This window comes from Hemibagrus wyckioides, linkage group LG06 (genome assembly GCF_019097595.1).
Source record: "Hemibagrus wyckioides isolate EC202008001 linkage group LG06, SWU_Hwy_1.0, whole genome shotgun sequence".
Classification (NCBI taxonomy): domain Eukaryota; kingdom Metazoa; phylum Chordata; class Actinopteri; order Siluriformes; family Bagridae; genus Hemibagrus; species Hemibagrus wyckioides.
In genome coordinates, this window is record NC_080715.1 from 29,150,016 (window position 1) to 29,170,177 (window position 20,162).

The 20,162-nt window shown below is 38.5% G+C and overlaps 1 protein-coding gene across 2 annotated transcripts in view; it reads right to left on the reverse strand.

The window, feature by feature from the left end:
* Positions 1–20,162, reverse strand: part of lypd6 (LY6/PLAUR domain containing 6) — a 32,597-nt gene that overhangs the window by 10,934 nt on the left and 1,501 nt on the right. For both annotated transcript variants that reach the window (XM_058393700.1, XM_058393699.1), the window contains exon 2: positions 4,066–4,239. In XM_058393700.1, coding sequence (XP_058249683.1) covers positions 4,066–4,183 — 118 coding nt within the window. In that variant the 5' untranslated portion in view covers positions 4,184–4,239. The remainder of the gene's footprint in view (positions 1–4,065; positions 4,240–20,162) is intronic.

Here is a 20,162-nt window from a genome sequence, read left to right on the forward strand (position 1 = left end):
TCTGAATTTCAACCTATACCAAAGACATGGAATGTTCAATGACGGAGACCTGAGCGCAAAACCGACCTCAGAAACATCAGATCAAAGCCGTCACCATGGTCTCCAAGTGGTAACATCCACAGAAATCCCATGCAACAATCACTTGCTCTTAATATTTCACTCATGTTAGAGAGCTTCATTGTGCACAAAGCGAACAAGATCTGGCTTAAGGGTATTAACACAGCTGATGTGCCAGTCTGTACTTGGCCAGGGATCAGAAGCTCAGGGAGACTCTGGCAAGTCTGTCGGTCAGAAAATAACGATGTTTATACAATCCAGAACTCAAACAAATACATCTGTAAAAGCTGCATGTTGCAAATTAGGACAAATATCTGTCTTCTTGTTCAAAGGGGACTATCAAAAGAGCAAAAGAGTCTTTAGTTCATCAGAAGAAACACGAATTACAGTCTGATATGTTTACTCTTTACTAACACACCAAATTAATTATATCTTGTATGATTTACGGTCATTAAAGTGCGTTGCAGAAACAGAGTACACAAAATGCTCAGTATTGTTGCTGAACATAATTATGATATAAATCACAGGACTACATGCTTTGAAACCCTGAACCCTTTTTAGAAATTTTAGCTCCTTTAACATCCTTCATGAAAACTCACCAAAGCGGATGCAATAGTAATAGACCTTGAATGAAAAAAAACAAAACAAAACAGGTAAACAGTCCAAAATCAGAATCAGGTACATTCAGAAGATGAGCAAACACTGCAATTTAGGCAAAGGCAACAATGCAGGTAACATGAAGCAGAAACAATGGTCAAAACCGTGAGATCAGGACAACGAAGAAAAGACTCGGTAATGTCAGAAATGGAGCGCTGAAAACAGGAAATACTTCACACTGAAATCAGTGAATGAACAGAAACAACAGTCCTCCAGGACCATTGAGTGACATAAAACGCAGAGCTACACAAAACAAAGCATACTACTCCATAAAATACAGTGGAACCTCGGCATCCAAATTTAATTCAGGAGGATTCTTAAGGTGAAAATCTGTAATGTGAAACAAATTTTCCCATTAGAAATAATGTAAATGCAAATAATCCGTTCCGGCCACCCAAAAATATTAGCAATATTACCAATACAAAGCGTATTTAAACTTTTTTTGTCAACAAAAAAAATGATATAGTAGGTTGACTCTTTCAAAACAGCTAAAAAACCCCCGAAAAATTCACCTGAAAACTCGCTTGGCTTGGCTTTCCACTGACGCAAACAAGTTATGAACGACTCCCGGATGTACGCGCAACTTAGTTGCCGTTCGGTTCGTTCGTATGCAAAGGAGGGCATTCGTATGCTGAGGCTCCACTGTATATATAGTGTGTTGTGTGTGAGTGGGTGAAACACACTACTATACACACACACTATAAAACACAGTTGTATTCAGTCAGTAGCTTAGTGACTTTGAGTGTAATCCAGGATGGCCATATTCACAGTGTTTGCTGGGAATGAAAGCACGCTCACTGAGAGCTTCTGTTACCAAAGATCAGATTTATGATCCTTAGATCCAGACCTAGGAATATTTGTGACCTCATTTGGTGTTATTGGATATAGACACTAATACTGATGTAACACTAACAAAACCTCAAAAAAAAAACTTGCGTGTGTTGCTTTTCAATTATATTGGCAAAAGCAAATTACTCACATGAGACAAAACCATCCTAACACTCAAGTGTAATAAAACACTTAATCAAACATTGACGTGAGACAGCCTGAAGTGGCCCGGCTTCCAGGATCTGGCAGAAAGAGTCTCCTTTCATTACTAGCCAAACGAGATTAATGACCATGACTACCAGCTGAGATGTGACAAACTCATTTGTCATGTCCGATACAGAAATAGCTCTGTTCACATGCATGGCGCTGGCCACAGTCTGAGCTTAAGAGCAACTGAGACAAGATTTTCATGCTTATCTGTGGCAGCTTTTGACTTTGGAGCATGAGGTGACAAAGAATTGATGGAATACATTGCTAGGGAGCAAATATATAAAAGGTTCCCACAAACAAGGCATTCTCACTTTCATGGGGATTTTTGATGAGTACAGTAGAACAATATGAAATGTTTTCCCAGCCCAGGAATTTCATGTCAATTTTTTTTTAGCTTGCTTTTATTCTTTCTTTATGTTCTTTCATGGCAAGTATGCCATCACAAGGAAGTGGGAAATATTACAAAATGGCTCTTTATGACATTTATACAAGTGATTCATTCAGAGAAAATGAGTATTAAAATACCCTAAAACTGTTACATGAAGGATTTTTGGGTACACAACGTAAATAAGTGACTCTTAGTTAGTTTCCTTTTTTTTATTTCTTCTTTGCTACAGTAGAGTTTTACACCACTTAATTTCTGCTAAACATTGTTTTCTTGTTTCTTTAAATAAATCTCCTTTTTATATATAAAAAATATATTTTTGTTTTAGGCGGCACTGTGGCTTAGTGGTTAGCACGCTCGCCTGGGTTCGAGTCTCACTCTCGCTCACTGTGTGTGGAGATTGCATGTTCTCCCCGTGCTTGGTGGCTTTCCTCCGGGTGCTCCGGTTTCCTCCCACAGTCCAAAGACATGCTTCTAGGCTGATTGGAGTCTCTAAATTGCCCGTAGTGTGTGACTGGGTGAGTGAATGAGAGTGTGTGTCCTGCGATGGGTTGGCACTCCGTCCAGGGTGTATCCTGCCTTGATGACAAATGACGCCTGAGATAGGCACTGGCTCCCCGCGACCCAAGGATAGATCGTATATGCGGTACAGACAATGAAATGAAATGAATATTTTTGTTTTGTGGCCAATAAGCTCAGACTGCAAAGGTTTCTTGTCCACCTGCCTGCCAAAAACCTGGCCACTTTTTGCTCTATGCTGTCATCATGAACATGTGAGTCTAGTCACAATTAATGGACAGAAAAGAAGCTAACCACACCCACCCATTAATGATGACTCCGCCCACAAGACTGACAACCGAAACCAGCTGTGCACCGTTTACCTGGAATGCACTGGTCCATGTGTGACAAAAATGTCAACAGGAATAAACAACCACAGTGCAATAAAACAGAATGACACAAAGTGTGTTTCGGTTTAAGATGGTTGTAGTGGAAGAGGGGGAAAATAATAAAGAATGACATCTGCAACATTTTCCACACATTTTCCAACACAGACCTGATCAGATAACAAAAGCAAAACCAAACACAAGTTTTCTAGCACTTGCCTTACAGGATTTTTAAAAAATCAAATCCCATCACCTCAGTTGGTCAGCTCTGTGCATGGCTGGTTTTAATCGAACTCTGGTATGTTTACTCCATCGGTGCACTTTGTCAAGGTGAGAAGAACGTGGCAACCTAAAACAACCGACCCAAGACTGCTTCTGTCTGCTTCTACGTGAAATCTAGCAGTTTTAACTGCAGTGAGAAACAAATTCAATCCTTAATCTGTGATTTTTGAGCCAAAATCCTCATAAAGTGAAAATGAATAAAATCTGATAAAATATACATAAAATGCATGAAACTATATAATAACAATAATAATAATAATAATAAGAAGAAGAAGAAGAAGAAGAACAAGAAGAACAATAATAATAACCATTATTATTATTATTATTTATATTTTTTATTTTATTTTATTTTATTATTTTTATTATTATTATTATTATTATTACAATTATTATTTAATCAGTATAATACCACTGTGTTCAGTCAAAAGTGATTTTTATATACAGCGACTATTCTTCTACTGTCTTTAAGTTAAATTATAATATAGAACTCATAGATTCGTCACAATTTTTTATTTTGCAATTTGGTGTCATGTAGAAGTGGATGAGTTCCCTTTTGAGTCTACTGCTTTTTCTGCTCTATGGTTAAAAATGCATTGAATTGGACTGCATTTCTGATCAATAGAAAAGAGTTTTATATGTTTTTAACCCTTCCTATATTTCCGTCTTTCTGCTTTTTGCTTTATTGTGCCTTGAAATCCATCAGATTCAACTCTGACACCGGAGGCGTAAATATTTGAAGATAAGTGAGTTTTAGATACTTACTCGAAGGATGGAGGAAAATAATGTCCTTTTTTGTAAAATCTCGTGACCACACAGTCTCTATCCAGTCAGCGATGAAAGTCAGCATTAAGAACCAGGCCACTATAGGCCAGGGTTCCATTGCTGGGTGTCGACTCACACATGCAGCTCTGCGATGCGTCAAATCCCAAAATGCAGCTGTGAAAGAGAACAGGAACATTAAAGGAAAGAAAAGGCACTGGAGAACTTTTAATATATCAATTAAGTCTGTTTAATATATAATTCTTCAAGAATGCCACAGGAATATAACTCTCTTGCTCTTTCGGCCTAATTCCAGATCTTTCCCTGGTACACAGGAATATCCCACACATGCATTCACTCACTCAGCAGAAGTGCTTATTAATGCTGTCTCTTACTTTCAAACAGTGACTGTTACTTTGTCCAGTGTATAAAGAGAAAGGAAGAAAAACACGTTCTCCGGGCAGAAGCTCGCACAAACTGAGCTGTGCTTGTTATCACAGCCATTATGTCTCATTATATCAGTGTCACTGTCAGCAGTCTGCCGCTGTCCTGATCCTCACGCATCGCCGAGCTCTTTATTGTTCCTACTGCATTCTGGGTTTGGTTTGAGTCAGAGTGTTTTGTTACATGAATCACTAATCACACACATTATTCAGTTTAAAGCCAGCTAAACCACCATATACAGACTGTGTCTTCAAAATTATATTAGCCCTAGATTATTGTGCTGGTTAAAACTCTTAAACTTGGGTTAAGATTAGGGTTCATTTTCAGTTATTATGAGTCTTTTACTTAACAAAAATCACATCCAAATGCATCATTAGAGACATATCTTAATCAGCATCGTATTTTATTTTACATTTATGGCATTTTGGCAGACGCCCTTATCCAGAGTGACTTACATTTTATATCTCATTTTATACATCTGCGCAAATGAGGATTTAGGGCTTTGCTCAGGGACTTGGGATTTGAACTTACATCCTTCTGATCAGAAGCCCAACACCATTTATACACTTAGATACGTTGGTCATGTCAACATATGTCAAATAGACTAAAAAAACATCTAAGAGTTCGAAATAAAAAGTCCTGCAAAGAAAGTCCTGTTTTTATTGAATCTGGGACAGATTATTTCTATTTTTTTTTGCTTTTTCACTGTTATCCTTCCATACACACAAAAACAGACTGACTAAATGACACATGGTGCCACAAAAAATTGCTGGAATGATAATCATAATACAAGCCTCGACACAAGACCCAGCTTCCTGCAGTGTACCTTCTTTGTCTTTTGGAAGTGCCTTATTTGGCTTTTAGTCACTACCTGGAACGGTTCACTAAATGTCTGTGCGTGTACAAGAGAAATGATTGACATGTGATTTCATTTGCATTGCACTGAATCAAAACATCTCTGTACTTCACTGCCGATGATGACAAACCATAAGAGGTGTGTGTTTTTGTTGAAAACCATCAGATCATGGGCGTGGAAGAGAGTGAGGCACTTTGTATTTGAGAACAACAGAGCTTTCTCTTACACATTTCTGTATCTTCTAATCATGTCATGCCAGTCAAGCATCTACAGTACATGCCTTCACATGATCGAGCTGACATATTTAAAGATATGGATGTATTTAAATGCCAAGCTCCATTAAGACCTGGCGTGTGAAGGCTGATGAAGGTGGAAGAACTGGAGTGTCCTGCACACACTGGAGCGCCTGACTCTGACTCAACCCCACTGAACACCTTTGGGATGAACTGGAACACTGGCTGAACCCCAGACCTCCTCACTCTTACACCAACAGAGTCTGGTCTCACTAATGCTCTTGTAGATGAATGATCACAAATCCCCACAGCCACACAAGAGAAGAGCGGAGCTTATTATAACAGTAATCTGGAACTGGATGTTTAACAAGGATGGCTGTGAAGGTCATGGGTGCACATACTTTTGCACATATTCTGTAAATAATAATCTTTTTAAACGGTCAAGATGAATTTTGTTGAACGAAGTGTTACGTTAGCTGCTCACATACCTGATTTCCGAAACGAACTGTAATACTAATTATTTATATTTATTTAACAAAATAAATGAACAAAATCGGCATTTTATGAAGGCTCAAGCATGACTTTATCCATAGATAATCATACAGAATGTGAGAGGAAATATAGGAGAAACAAAAATAAATGCTGTTCAAGTTTCACATTTTCTCCTTGTGAAGTTGTTACTTTAAGATGGATGAATACATTTTTTACAATAGAAAATAATACAATAATGCAATTCAGTGTTATGTGTTAATAAATACTAATATAAATATCTACCGGTGTGATTCGGTCACTTCTTGTCCACACTCTGCCCCTCAATTCTGTGCTAATAATCCACTCTGAAAGGTTACATTCCACAGCACCATGGATCAATGAGTAGACTAAACATGTGTCTTTTTTAAGCCTTGGAGAGTAACTGTGTGTGCTAATTTATTAGAATCATGTTTCTGTTAGAATGGTCCAAAAACCCATTTCTTAGGACAGTAAGGAAATGTGGACACATTATGAGAAAACAGACTCAAACACACAATTACTACAGAGTTCAATATAAATTACAGAAGTAGATACAATGAAGAAGAATAGCTATGAGCCTCTCAGACTGTGATTCTGAAAAGAGGAAAATTGAATGAAATGTACTGTATATAGAGACACTGAAGTCTAATGAGCCTTCGATGCAAGATGGGTGATTACACCACTTGTACCCCAGGAACAGGCTGGTTTGTTTGCTGTCTTGCTTGACAGTTATCCTTTGAATCCCGTCTTTGTTAGTTTGGTTGTTTTGATTGAGAATTTATTGTTCATTTGTAGTCAGATTGTGTGAGCTAGCCTGGGCTAATGTAGGATGAAGAAGAGAATTTTCCTGCAGAGTCTATAGAGGCTTTACTAAAATTGATTATATAGCAATATGAGGAATAACCTGGGTATTGTTTAAGCATTTCAGTATATTTTGTCCCTGTGAGGGGTAAACTTGAAGACAGCTTCGATCACGCTATATGCACCTTCATGGCAATTACATAAGTTATAAGCGTTTGCTTTAAAAAAATGACAGACAAAATGATCACTCTCATCCAATAAGAACATGTCTAAAAAGAACATAGGTTGTTATATTAGACCTAGATTATTGTGCAGGCAAAAAAATTCTTACACTTAATCTTTGGTTAAAGTTAGGGTTCATTTTTGGAATTATTATTGTTATTATCTTTTACTGAACAAAAATCACATCCAGATGCATCATTAGAGACATATATTTATCAGCATCATATTTATTTACATTTATGGCATTTTGACAGATGCCCTTATCCAAAGAGACTTACATGTTATCTTATTTTATACAACTGAGCAACAGAGGGTTAAGGACCTTGCTCAGGGGCCCAGCAGTGATAGCTTTCTGCACTTGGGATTCAAACTCACAACCTTCTGATCAGTAGTCCAACACAATTTATACACTTAGATACATTGGTCATGTCACAGTATGTCAAATGGCATGTCAAATCATCCTTTATAACAGAAAAATCATCTAAGATATCCAAATAAAATAGTAAAAGACGCCTTCAAAGAAAGTCGTACATTTTACGTCCTACATGTAGGTTGTTGGGGATATTAAACATCTTCACACAAGACAGGAAAACTCCTCTACTACAGCCTTGTTGGGTTTGTACTACTATCTGTAACAATAAGTCAGAGACTAGAGGGACGAGATCCATTTCAAACAAAATCCCAAACAAACAATCCAAATTGTGAGGCAGGGGCAGAAACGGTGAACACAGGCACATAACACAGGTCCAGTAATCCAGAACAAGCATCACTACATCACTAGTCCTACTGGGTTGCAGGGAACCTGGAGCCTAGCCCAGGGTCCAAGAGACTTGAGGCACAGGGCAGGGTACACCCTGGACAGGATGCCATTGTATCGTGGGGCAAAATCACACACACACTTACCCATTCACACACATTATGGACAATTTAGTTTGAGTTTGCCAATCAGCCTACAGCTCAGGTCTTTGGACTGGGGGAGGAAACCCCTGAGGCACGGTGAGAACACGCAAACTAAACATTCACACACATACCGGAGACGGGATTCAAACCCCCAACCCTGGATGTGTGAGGGAAATGTACTTACAATTGTGCCAAGCCCTTGTGCCCCTAGATGCTGTATATATACAAATAAAAACAATATAGGGACAGTTTAACACTGGCATTTCAATAAATCTTTATAAGCTGCTAAAAAAACATGTTTAATCCTAAAGAAAGAAAACCCCCTAGGCTTATTCAAAAGACTAGTCTGAAAAAATTCAGTGAATTTTCTATGGTTTCTTGTACTCAAGGTCAGAAAATCCCCCCCAGTCCCACACAGGCCTTAGCTTGTAGCTCTTGTTGCACGTTAGCGCTCGACTCCTCAGACAATACAGTGCAGCACACCAAAGCCGTGCTGAAACGCATTGGATTTCCTACCAAAAAAACCCCAACAGATTCTTATCACTACCAGAGGTCCAAGGCGGCATTGAGAAAGGGACAAAATGTGAAGTATTTGTTTCTTATTTCAGACTGCTGCTTGAGTTAGGAGGCCAAGCTACATACTTTAGCTATGCTTGGTCATTCCCATGGGTTTGCCTCTTGACATGTAATTTGAAATTTGATTCATGCATCAAATGACCAGGTCAAAAGGTTTATAGTCATTTAGTAATTTTTTACCCTGGACTGGCACTGAACAAGTACTGCTATTTTTTTTCTAAGCATATTATTTGTAACAACTTAGATTCCAGCAAACCCAAACCAACCACTTGCTTTCCATGCAACTGATGACAGAATGAGAGAAAAAAATGGTTTAATGAATGAGGTTATGACCTTCAGGCTCAATAAATGAAGGGAAAAGCTTCATCCGAAAAGGACATGGGTTTGGTTTCAGCACCACAGGTGTCTTTGTAGTACCTGAAGATGCAGCACAGCGAGTGTTATCTCCTGTAAAGGAGTCTAACTTTACTCAGCTCTGCCTTCCAGTGTCATTTACTCAGGCCATTTGTTTGAGGATAACATCAGGACCAACACAGCAGGTGCAAAGGCTTACAAAAGACTTTCCCAGGGCAAAAAAAGTCAAGTGATAGAAGATACAGGAGCAGAACTGAAATAAAATGTATAAAGAACATCAATTTTTATAACACAAACAGCATTTGTTCATAGAATAAAATTTTTTCATGATATTTTTCCTCTTTCTCCATTGTCCTGGAGGGTTTTTTATGCATTTTTTATTAAATCAAGCTCAAGATATTTTCATGTATTATTCTATGACCTACAGTAAAATACATCAGTAAAACCAACTTGTGATTTCTTTAAGCTTTGACCTATATTGAAAAAGGTTGTTGTTGAAAAGGGGGTTAAAAAAGATCTCCAGAGGTTGTCAGGGATATTAAACGTCATCAAGCCAAACAAACTCATCTACTACAACCTTGTTGTATTTACACTAATATCATACTCTTACAAATTTTCAATTCCAAATGATTTTTAATAAAGATGACAGAGATGTCAGAAGCTTGTTGCAGTCATGTGACTGTTGTGTAGCTCTTCATAGTGTTAGTGTTTTACTTCTGATTGTGTTTAGGCTTCAAAATTCACATAAGCTGTGTTTGTTATCGTGATGAACAAAACGTACTGCAACAATCCAAAAAACCTACTGGCCTTTTGTCAAGGGAAGCAGAGTAATGATCACTTCCGGATCGGCCTTCAAAAATACGCCAGTCCTACAGCAGTCCTACGCCAGTCCTAATTTGTCCATGCCTCATGACATACAACCACGAGCTGAGGAGTAGTTCAGCTACTCTTACTGATGAAGAAACATGAATCCATACCACAGCACTATTGAATTTGTCAGAAGGTGTCGATTTATTTGCTAAAATAGCAGCTTTTTCTATAGTTCTGACTGTACTTCATATGTAAATATATATTTAAGCAATATCGCACAAGCGAGTGTGGATATACTGAGTATTAGCAATTATTTTATACAACAGAAAGAAAGCTATATCGATTCATTGGCATTGTTGATTATTTTTGCTCAGCTAGAAGAAACAGATCCCAGAAGAAACCACACTCGCTTTATAGCATTTCATAGCAACTGATTTGTAGCAAGCTCACACTGATTTGTAAAGGTGTTTCTGGTGAAAGTGTCTTCTCTTTTCCTTTTCGTTTGGTCTTCATGTGACAAGGTTTCATATTTCAAGTCAAAAGTTATACAGTGGAACCTCGCCATAGGAATTTAAATTAAGTTGAGTTTGGTTCGTTTGTATGTTGAAAACGCTATGCCGGTGAAAATTTGCTGAAAAATTTAAATTCTTAAGGCGAAGATTCTAAAGGGAGGGCATTTGTATGCCAAGGTTCCACTGTATTCCTGAAAAATATTCTTTGCCTATCGGCTGATGATGACTTTGCTAAATATTTCGAACAACGAAGTCAAATTTCAAGTGGTGAACTCGGATCAGCACAACAATACACACAGTGAAATATCCTTGTGGGGTTATAATAAATATAGCCACTCTTGCAATTCAACCAATCCAAACCAAATGAATGGAACAGAACACTATACTATTGCTGTAGTAACAGCTAATTCACAGGGACTTGTATGGTGGATAATTCACATAACAGAAGCGTAATACACAAATTAAGGCATAATTTTGACATTTTTGGATGGAGTCTCCAGTGTTGGTGGCTTCCACCAAGCAATCAGGACAGATGAGTTTGCTTTTTTAGTGTTCTTTAGTAAGTGATGAGAGGCTGGTGAGGGAAGAATTGTTACAGCTCTTATAAGGTAAGTGATAATAGGAAGTACCCTGCTTCACAGACATTCCACATCATTATATATGACTTAAAACAGAAGTGTTTAGTGTCTGACTTTAAGGATACATTACTTCGCCTTTGGAACCTTGGAGTGTAACCAGCATCACTCTATCCTGTCTCTGATTACTGATTATTATTTTCAAATACTGTATTTAATATAATACACTTTAATATAAAAACATATTTTATCACCTTACATAAAACACCTTACCAAACAGGATATTTGAAAACCGTAATCATTTACATGCTCTTAGTTGTCACAGGATGAGCAAGTTATCATATTTTGAGGTCTAAAAGGCAAAATCAATGCCTCAGACAACAAAGATGGCAAGAGACAAAACAATCAGAAGCTGTAGCAGTTCATTTGCTCTGACAAACACCTCTCATCAGTCAAACATAGCTCTGGTCACTTTTGAGGTGGAGAAAGATCATTTTCCTGTATATAAAGGGTTTGTGGACTATCACAGCACGTAATTACCAGGCAAATATTCCAGCCTGCACTAACATGTGGTGATAGTGTGTGTCAGTCATGCCTGTGCATCTGCTCTGAGTTTCAGGCCTTACTTGCATTCCAGCACCTATTTAATACATGCCTGAATGGTTTCTACTGATCTAATGCTAGAACATATGTCTGCTTAGTTTCATACTACAAGAGGTGTTTTAAGAAATGTCACACAAATCAGATCAATTCGGAGAAGTCTTCCTGTGAGTCGTTATTCGCTGGCGTTCATACAATGTAGCCTCACAGATTCAGGGTGTGTGTGAGCATTTCACATGCTAGACCGAACACAATAAACCTATGTTAAAGCAACTTCTTTAAATTCCCTCTGTATCCACGTCCATGGCTCCAGATGTCGCTCCAGTTTTCATTTTTCCTCAATTACTGTTAGCAGTTAGAATGAGCGCAGTTTTTCCACTTTTGCTGGAAACTTTAGAACCTGAAAACACTTAACCAGCTTGAATGGCTAATCTGAGGCATAATGGTGAAAACAAGTACCAGTTTGTTGAGTGATTCACAAACATGAACAATATGTTTGGTCCGTGAGAGAGACTGCAATAATCACTCTTGACTAAAACCTGATGAAGAGGAAATAGGCAACTTCCACACTTATAACAGGTATAAAAATATCTCAAACATAGATATGACATTTTGCAGTTTAATGTCTGCTTTTATACTTTCCTAAGGCAGGCAGTAATTTATGGGCTTATGGATATTTTTAACTAATAATTAAAAGTGTGACTGATAAGATTTGCCTTTTTCTTGTCCAAGGTTTGGTGTCTAACGCTAAGGGATACGTTCACCGCATACAGTTTCTATAGACTGACTGACAGCTGGCGTATCCAAACACAGGCAAGCATTCTGGAGTGGAAGTCCAAACCTTCACTAGCAACTTTAATAGCAATATTTTTTCCAGAAAAGAGATGTTACATACAGAAAACTATTTCACTTTTAATCTACAAATGCAAAGTCCTTCAAGTTTAAAGATGTTGTCTTTGTATAGCTTAAATTCAGAAACCGATCTATTTTCTTCAAAATGAGCAGCAACATTTGCCACTTGGGTCTGGAGCTACTGGATAAAGCTTCTTAAGGCTGTTACTGTCAATTTTACAAAGTGCTACAGAGGTCAGATGGAGCTTTAGAATTCCAGTGCTCAACAAGAGCACCTTGTAACACCTTGTAACTTCTTCCAGTCTCCGATTTTGCATGAAACCTTGAGCTCCTTCTTTTGCCAAGTCAATTGTATAGAAAGTGCACATTCCTTGGGGCACACCTTTCGATTTTGATCAGAGTGTCAAGCCAGAGCTGCTCTGAAACCCTAACTTCCTTTCAGCCAGGCGCAGAACACCCAGCTATATTGTTGGATGATGTCCATGTCATCTCATTACTTCAGGTCAGGGGCTGACTTGGACCCGAAGGGCTGCTGGATTCTTGCGGTTCCCAGTGGGGTCAAAGGCCTACGGGGTTTCTTTCCGAGCTCCTGCCAGGTGGGGACGACTAGCTTCGCCTGGCAATGTGATACGCTGGCCTGTGAAGTGGCCTGTGAATGGCAGGGTCTCCCTCTGGAGGGAAAAACGAAATGCAAATCCTCTCCTGTGACTTCTCAAACCCGTTGGACCAGATTTTGCTATGGTAAGAGAGCTGTAAGGGTGGGACGAGTGTTGTGCGAGCTGCCGCGGCCCTGCCCGACGTGGCTCTATTCCAGTTTGCTACAGGCATCTGAATGGTAGTGTTTTTAACAAGAAAGGAGATCAGCCACTGTAGGATCAGCAGCAACAAGAAACCGAACTTGGAATTTTGAGCTTAGATTGCTGACAGACAGGCTACTGGTTCAAAAATACCAAAGAGAAATAAGCATCAGTAAAATAAATATCCCTATATTTATAAATTTACATCAGTGAACATTACCCTGGGGTTCTAAGAAAAGAGTGAGTACCAAAGTCTTACACCAAATAATGCCAATAAACACTCAACTTTAAGCTGTAAGTTACTTTATTTTGTTTTTTACTCGTTTGTACTTTCTACAGAACACCACATTGAATGACTTCGAGATATATTATGTGGAACAGATTAATTTAAACCAATCTTCAGACACGTGCAGCCTTACGACAGCCTCTAAGATAGTACCAGAGAGACATCCTACTAGAGAATACAATGCATTCCTGTAGTGGATCCTCATCCCACATGCCATATGGTGTTGAACTGTTCCACTTGGCACGCAGACCATAACCTAAAGAGTCAGTTCGGATCAAAACGGCTGGTCAGCCTGCTGAAATCCTGCGAGCACATGCTCTGATCCAACACTATGCTTTTGAAGTGCTGCAGTTCAGCTGTATAATTTCCTAATCCTCTTCTCGGCACATGGGGAAAAAAAAATTCAAGTAGTTCACACAATAGAAAGCTATGGTGTAGAATAAAAGATGAAATGATACGAGTCTGCTTTTACAAAATCTTGCTAGAATGGATACAAATATCATACGTTAAATGCATCTTAAGCAGGAAAGGATTATTAGAGATTAATAGATTGAGTTTGAAAGTGATAGCTCCATGGCAGTTTAATGATCTTATTGTGTAAATATAAAATTTAGTTCTAATCAGGATTCCAAACATGACTAGATCTTCCAGACGTCAAATCTGATCAGCTGAACCATCAATGGTTTGTTGTGGTCAGGTTTGCCCACCATTTTGAAAGCAAAATCCCTGAGGGTGAAGAAAATAAATCAAATAAGTCTCAAGATGGAGAGACAAGTAGCCTTATTTGACTTTTAAAGTGTCTTGCCCCCTTGTTTTCCACCCAGCCTCTCTCTCTGCTTTTCGGTTCATTTTTTTTTGTTTTTTTTTACATTTGTATACAGATCACTAACTGAATTCTAGAAGCTTCTAACCATTTCTGCTATCATACTGGTACCAGTTTGACTGCTTGCTCCTAGATGCTTTATCAAAATTGTTCTAATGCAAGATTAGGTCAAGTTCTGTCCTTCTACCATTGATGTGTGAAGGGTTAAATCTGTCTGGAGGGCACTTGGGTGAAAGGGAGAGAATCCCTTTGAAGGGTGGGTAACATGCCTAATTTTTAAGTCTAGGAGGCAGGAGGGGAGTATATGAGGGATCAGAACGAGGAGGGATAAAGTATCCCAGTGGCAGCTGCAGAAATGTCTGGGAAGGCGGAGGGCAAAACCTGACTCCATTGAACTCTAAAGCCTGACACAGTGCAAAGGAAAAACAAGCTAATTAGGATTTTGGAGGCTGAGGATTTACCTTCTTCCTTTTGTTTTGAGGACAGGGATGGTGTGAACCTTCAAGCTTCAGTACAAAGCTTTTTCAGAGCAGAAATTCAGATACTGGAAAGAATAGATATCATGTTTTTGATTGTATACATGCTTTCAACCATGGAGGTAAAAAAAAATAAGGCTGATATCTCTGGGGCAAAAGGAAGGAGCAAGGGAAGCAGCAAGGGAAGCAGTCAGCTCAGATCAATTCAACAACTCAAACAAGATTAATTTGTTATTCATTTATTCACAAAAAGGTATTTTTATTTTTTCAATAAATCTCTGGGCTTGTTATAAACATATGCAGGAGGAGCATGAAAGGAAATAGAATTAGCCATGGTGAATAAAACTTCAAACCGCAATTATGTGAGTCTTCTACTTCAAAGTTAGGCAGGATGGTTTGCTCTTTCTAGAGAGTGACCGCTCAACCGAAGAGAAATTGAGTTCAGTCAGAGGAAATTGCCTGGGAGCCAAACCCTCAGTACAGAAGTCATTACAGAACATTCCTCTTCTCAACTTCTCACATGACTGATCTGTGACAATGCACAATTTCCAAATGTAAAAGAAAAAAATCAAACACAAATAATAAAAAAAATTAAAAATTGTACATTCACTGGCCACTTTAAAAGGGAACACCTGTACACACAATTCTGGCACTTGGCAGACACCCTTATCCAGAGAGACTTACAATTTATCTCATTTTAGACAATAAAGGGCCTTGCTCAGGGGCCCAGCAGCAGCAGCAGCTTGGTGGAACTGGGACTTGAACTCACAACCTTCTGAGCTAGTAAGCCAACACCTTAACCACTAAGCGACCACATCTCTAGTCCCAGAGAAGAACAATCACATAATCACAATCACATAATCGGTGTGCCCCAACAATCACACACACACACTGCTTACTGGTCCCACCAGATTTCAGGGTAAAAGGGTAAGCATGCTTAAAAAATCATCTCTATTCTGGCTCCAAGTTGGTGAAATGAACTTCCCCTTGATGTCAGAACAGCCGAGTCTTACTGAAGTACTTAAACTAGCCCTCTTTTTTGTTTGTTGGTTTAAAAAAAAGTCTCATGGTGTTCTTAGTCTGCAACCAATGAACCAGTACCAAATAACTGATGAGATTTCAAAGCACTTTTCTGCTCATCATTCTGGGTAAGGGTGTCTTCGAATGCCAGAAATGTAAATGTAACTCATGCAGATGCAGTTTCAACATTACAAATGTGGTTGTTGTGAATTTGACCGTTTCAGAAATGTTGGTTTTAGTATCTCAGAATATTCTGGGACTTTCAAGCACAGGAGTGGTGGAAAAAATGAAATAAAAGTAGCCTCAGATTCTTGCTCTTAGCTGGAACTCTTCTGCTGTTGTCGCCGGGTCTCCTCAATCCTGTGCACTGTGACATGCTTTTCTGCTCACCACTGCTGCAAAGAGCCGATATATTACTATATAATTATGATACTATAGCCATCCTGTCAGCTTGAATCGCTCTTTCTGATCAACAAGGTGTTTCCACACAGACACAGAATTTTCTCCTCACTGGATTTTTTTCCAGATCATTCTGTGTAACCTCTAGAGACGGCAGCTTCTAAAATACTCAAACCAACCACTCAACAACCATAACATGGTCAAAGTCACTGAGATGACATCTTTATCCAGTGATAATTGATTATTAACTGAAGACCTGCATGATTTTCTGTCCAGCGCTGCTAAAAAACCACGTTTGGCTGATTGAACTGCATGAATAAGCCGATGTGCATTATGTTCATGATAAAGTGGACATTAATGTAAGATCTATTGATATTTTATTACACAGATTAATTCTGTTAATTAGGTTAATTCTGTATCGGCTAAAACAAATTCAAGATGTTTTTTTTTAATTCCCATTAAAAATTCCCCATACAAAACATTAAAGTACAGAAATACAAAAGTGATACTACTATTTGCTCTAATGTTGTTGATCCAAAATACTCTATAATGTTAGAAAATGGCAGCAGGTTCACTGCAGGGTGCAAGGGAAGCCTTTGGAAAGACAAATTGAATACATCTGCTCAGCAGGACACTGAAAGGAGGCCCAAGAGGAGCTAATTAGCATCAAAATCTGACATGGAGCTCCCTGCTTTGTGTAAGAAAGACATGTTTTGCTCAATATCTGACTAGGAAGAATGGCACAAAAAAAAATCCTTTTCCTAAAGATATTTGGAGTTGGGTTTTAAATAAAATAATGAAAGATATGTTCACCAGATTACAAAAGATCTTACAATCCCCAGGCAGCCATGCAGTGGGATCTTCTGCTGGTCAGCCATGCAGCAAACACGAAGCACAAACTTCACTAAATAATTCAAAAAGAGCATAAGTAATGCACGGCGGTGAAGGACGGGTTTACACGCTCTGCTTCACCCTCTCGAGTGATGTGTAAAGGGTGTGGGCAAAAGCGTTATTAGATGTGTGTCGAGCTCGCTGGAGGTGAACGAGGAGCTAGGATGAAGACGTGACTCGCTCTGAGCTGCACTCGCTCTAATGGAGAGACAGATGAGTGCACAGAGTGAATTTGATGGGCCTCGTTCATTTCTGTGCACGCTGAGCCCAGCCCCCTACGCCTACATTTCTACTACGCCTTTGTACTGAGAGCTGCATCGATTTTATTATGGAAACTGGGCTGTCATGCAAATCAACTAAAAAAAAAAATCAATGAAAATCTCTTTTTAAATCTATATCTAGTCAGATTTTGCATTTATTTTCACTCAGTAAAGTAAGATCATCAGATTGAATTTGCTGTTCGTGAATATATAAAACGTCATTTAGAAAACTCAATTAGTTATGTAAAGTCTCAGATGTGGAGGTATATTTTTTCTACTATCTTAAACATCCATTTAAAAAATGCTTCATAAAATTATTTCTAAAAGGCGATTTCATTGGAATTAGACAGAAACTGGGGTAATAATCTTTGATTCATCATAAGCTTGTAAAAATTATTAGATAGAAATCTAAGCAATAAGAGAGACTCAAATATTAGAGACTAAATATCTATATAAATTTTAGATATTAGATACACAAGGCTGTACAGTCTGGTCCATATACAGTACATGTACAACTGAACAGCTGGACCTTTGGGGCACAAGATAAGCTAAAAAAAAAACACTTCATGTTTGTCAGGCACTTGGGTCAAAGACAGATTAGGTAAGACGGGACAAGAATGGTGTAACATGAGTCACAAACATTCAGCAACACAATATAAGATCGAAAGATGGGGTATATTTCATACCTACAGAATCTCTTTTGCTTATAACCATCATGCTGGTAGCAGTGGTGAGTATTTACTAGTAGAATCGAGTAACTGAACTACAGAGTGGATAAATAAAAGACATGATATAATGTGAAACTAATGCATAGCTATTTCTTGTATTTTGGTTCAGGTGACAGTAATACGTGTTAGTGGGGATGCAGTATACAGGTTTACAGCAGAAAGTGAAGCCATACTGATGTGTTGCATGTAAGAAGACCTCATTGTGATGCCAAACGTTGGCTACAGCATCCACCCCTAGCGTGTAAACTACTGACAGCTCGTAATGACCCTCATGCGTGCCTTCTTCCAGCCTGTCATTAGCACGTCTCAAATGACACCCTTCACTCGAGCTTAAAAACCATCAGGATGAAAACAGAGGACACATCTGGTAATATCATGGTGGCTAACGTTGCTCGGGGTTGTCTGATATGCAAACATGTGATGCCTCCTTCCATCAAAAGCCCCCATAATTGAAAGATTCAATGTTAATGGGCATGAATCTGGGCCCGGCATATATCCGACAGCCCATTTCTCAATTCTGAGCTAACAGGGTATGCTGGCAGGGTGGAGCAGACTAATCCATCAAACATGTCAAATCACTGTTTCGGTTTTCCTCAAAGTGATGAACAACCGCATGGCTAACAACTATGATGGCGCATAGATGAAAGGAGCATCCTGAACAATTGTCATGGATGTCAAGATGTCAAGGTCTTATTGCAAAGGGTTTTACAGACTTCACACAACTTGCACTGGATCTGCAATGGCAGAGCTCGAAATGCAAAATCAAATATGACTAAATAGATGAATATTGTTGATATCTGGCTGTTAGATTTTTTTTTTTAAAAAAAAGTGCCTTAAGGGACAAAATGATGTAGCTGATTTCTTGAAAAGGCATGAAAAAAAAATAGCATGGTGCTTCTATGATATATGATGTCTCTGAAATGACAGCAAAACAGAAAAAAACAATATTTATTAATACTTTCTCATTTAAAAAAACCTACAGTATATGCTGGCTGTGATTTCGAGGGCTATTCAGCACACTCAGAACAGCCGGATAAACAGGACCTGAGGGACTCCGTCATTGACATCGAGAGGCGACGATCCTTTCATGGCTAAAATATTCCTTTGGATCCATTCGAGGGATTGTTCTGCTGCGCCGCTTTTCTGTGACTCATATAAGGGCTTTGCTGTAATTTATTCCCCTTTATGCACTAAAAATGCCATTACACTTTAAACATCTGGATCTGTATTACTTTATATTTTATTATAACACCACACTGGCCACATACAAGCAATACTACGAATACACTGGATGTTAGTGTTCAGGCGGAACATGAAGCAAAGCAACTGCCAGGTTCTTCGGGACGCTGCACACACATCAAAGGAAGGCCGTGTCCGGCATTGTGGATTTCTTCTCCGCATGAAGGCTTCATGGCTTTCAGCACTACAGACTCGAGTCCTAACACACTACTGCTAGAGGTATTAGAGCAGACCAGGATTTACTGACCATGCCTCAGTGGCCAACAACTAGTGTTATTACTGCAACAGTATTACATTATAATAAATTAATGATATTAAAAAGTGGCCTAATTATAGTAAAATATCACACTGAATTAGACTGCTGTTGTTTTATTTATCCTTACAACACCTAAAAGAGATTGTAAGATAAAGTAAGACGTTTATTGAAAATGAAAATAACACAAAGCTTAACTAGACCTTGATTAACATAAATCTGAGCCCATATCAGTAAAAGAACATTGGGCTTTATTTGATCTTAAACGTGATACTGAAACCAGGACATGAAGATCAACCAGAAATAATAATAAATAATAAGAATAACATATTATGGAAGATGCAGATGACTGTGTTTTTGATGACGTGTGCAGCTGCATGACACAAAGTGGCACAACTGTAGTTAGTTAGTTAGTTAGTTAGTTAGTTAGTTAGTTAGTTATGTAATTCAGGATTTTGTGTAGAAAGTTATGTACCAGAGATTCTGGCAAATTAGAAAATACCTTAGAAAGCAACTAAAATCACAATAATGATGATAAATGATGATAAATGACACTAACGATGATAAATGCAAGTAATGGTGATCTTCATCTTATAAATTCCTAACATCATCCTCACATTCACTCTGTGTAAGTGTGAACATTACACATGAAAGAGAGACGCAAACTAAAACAGATATCGTCT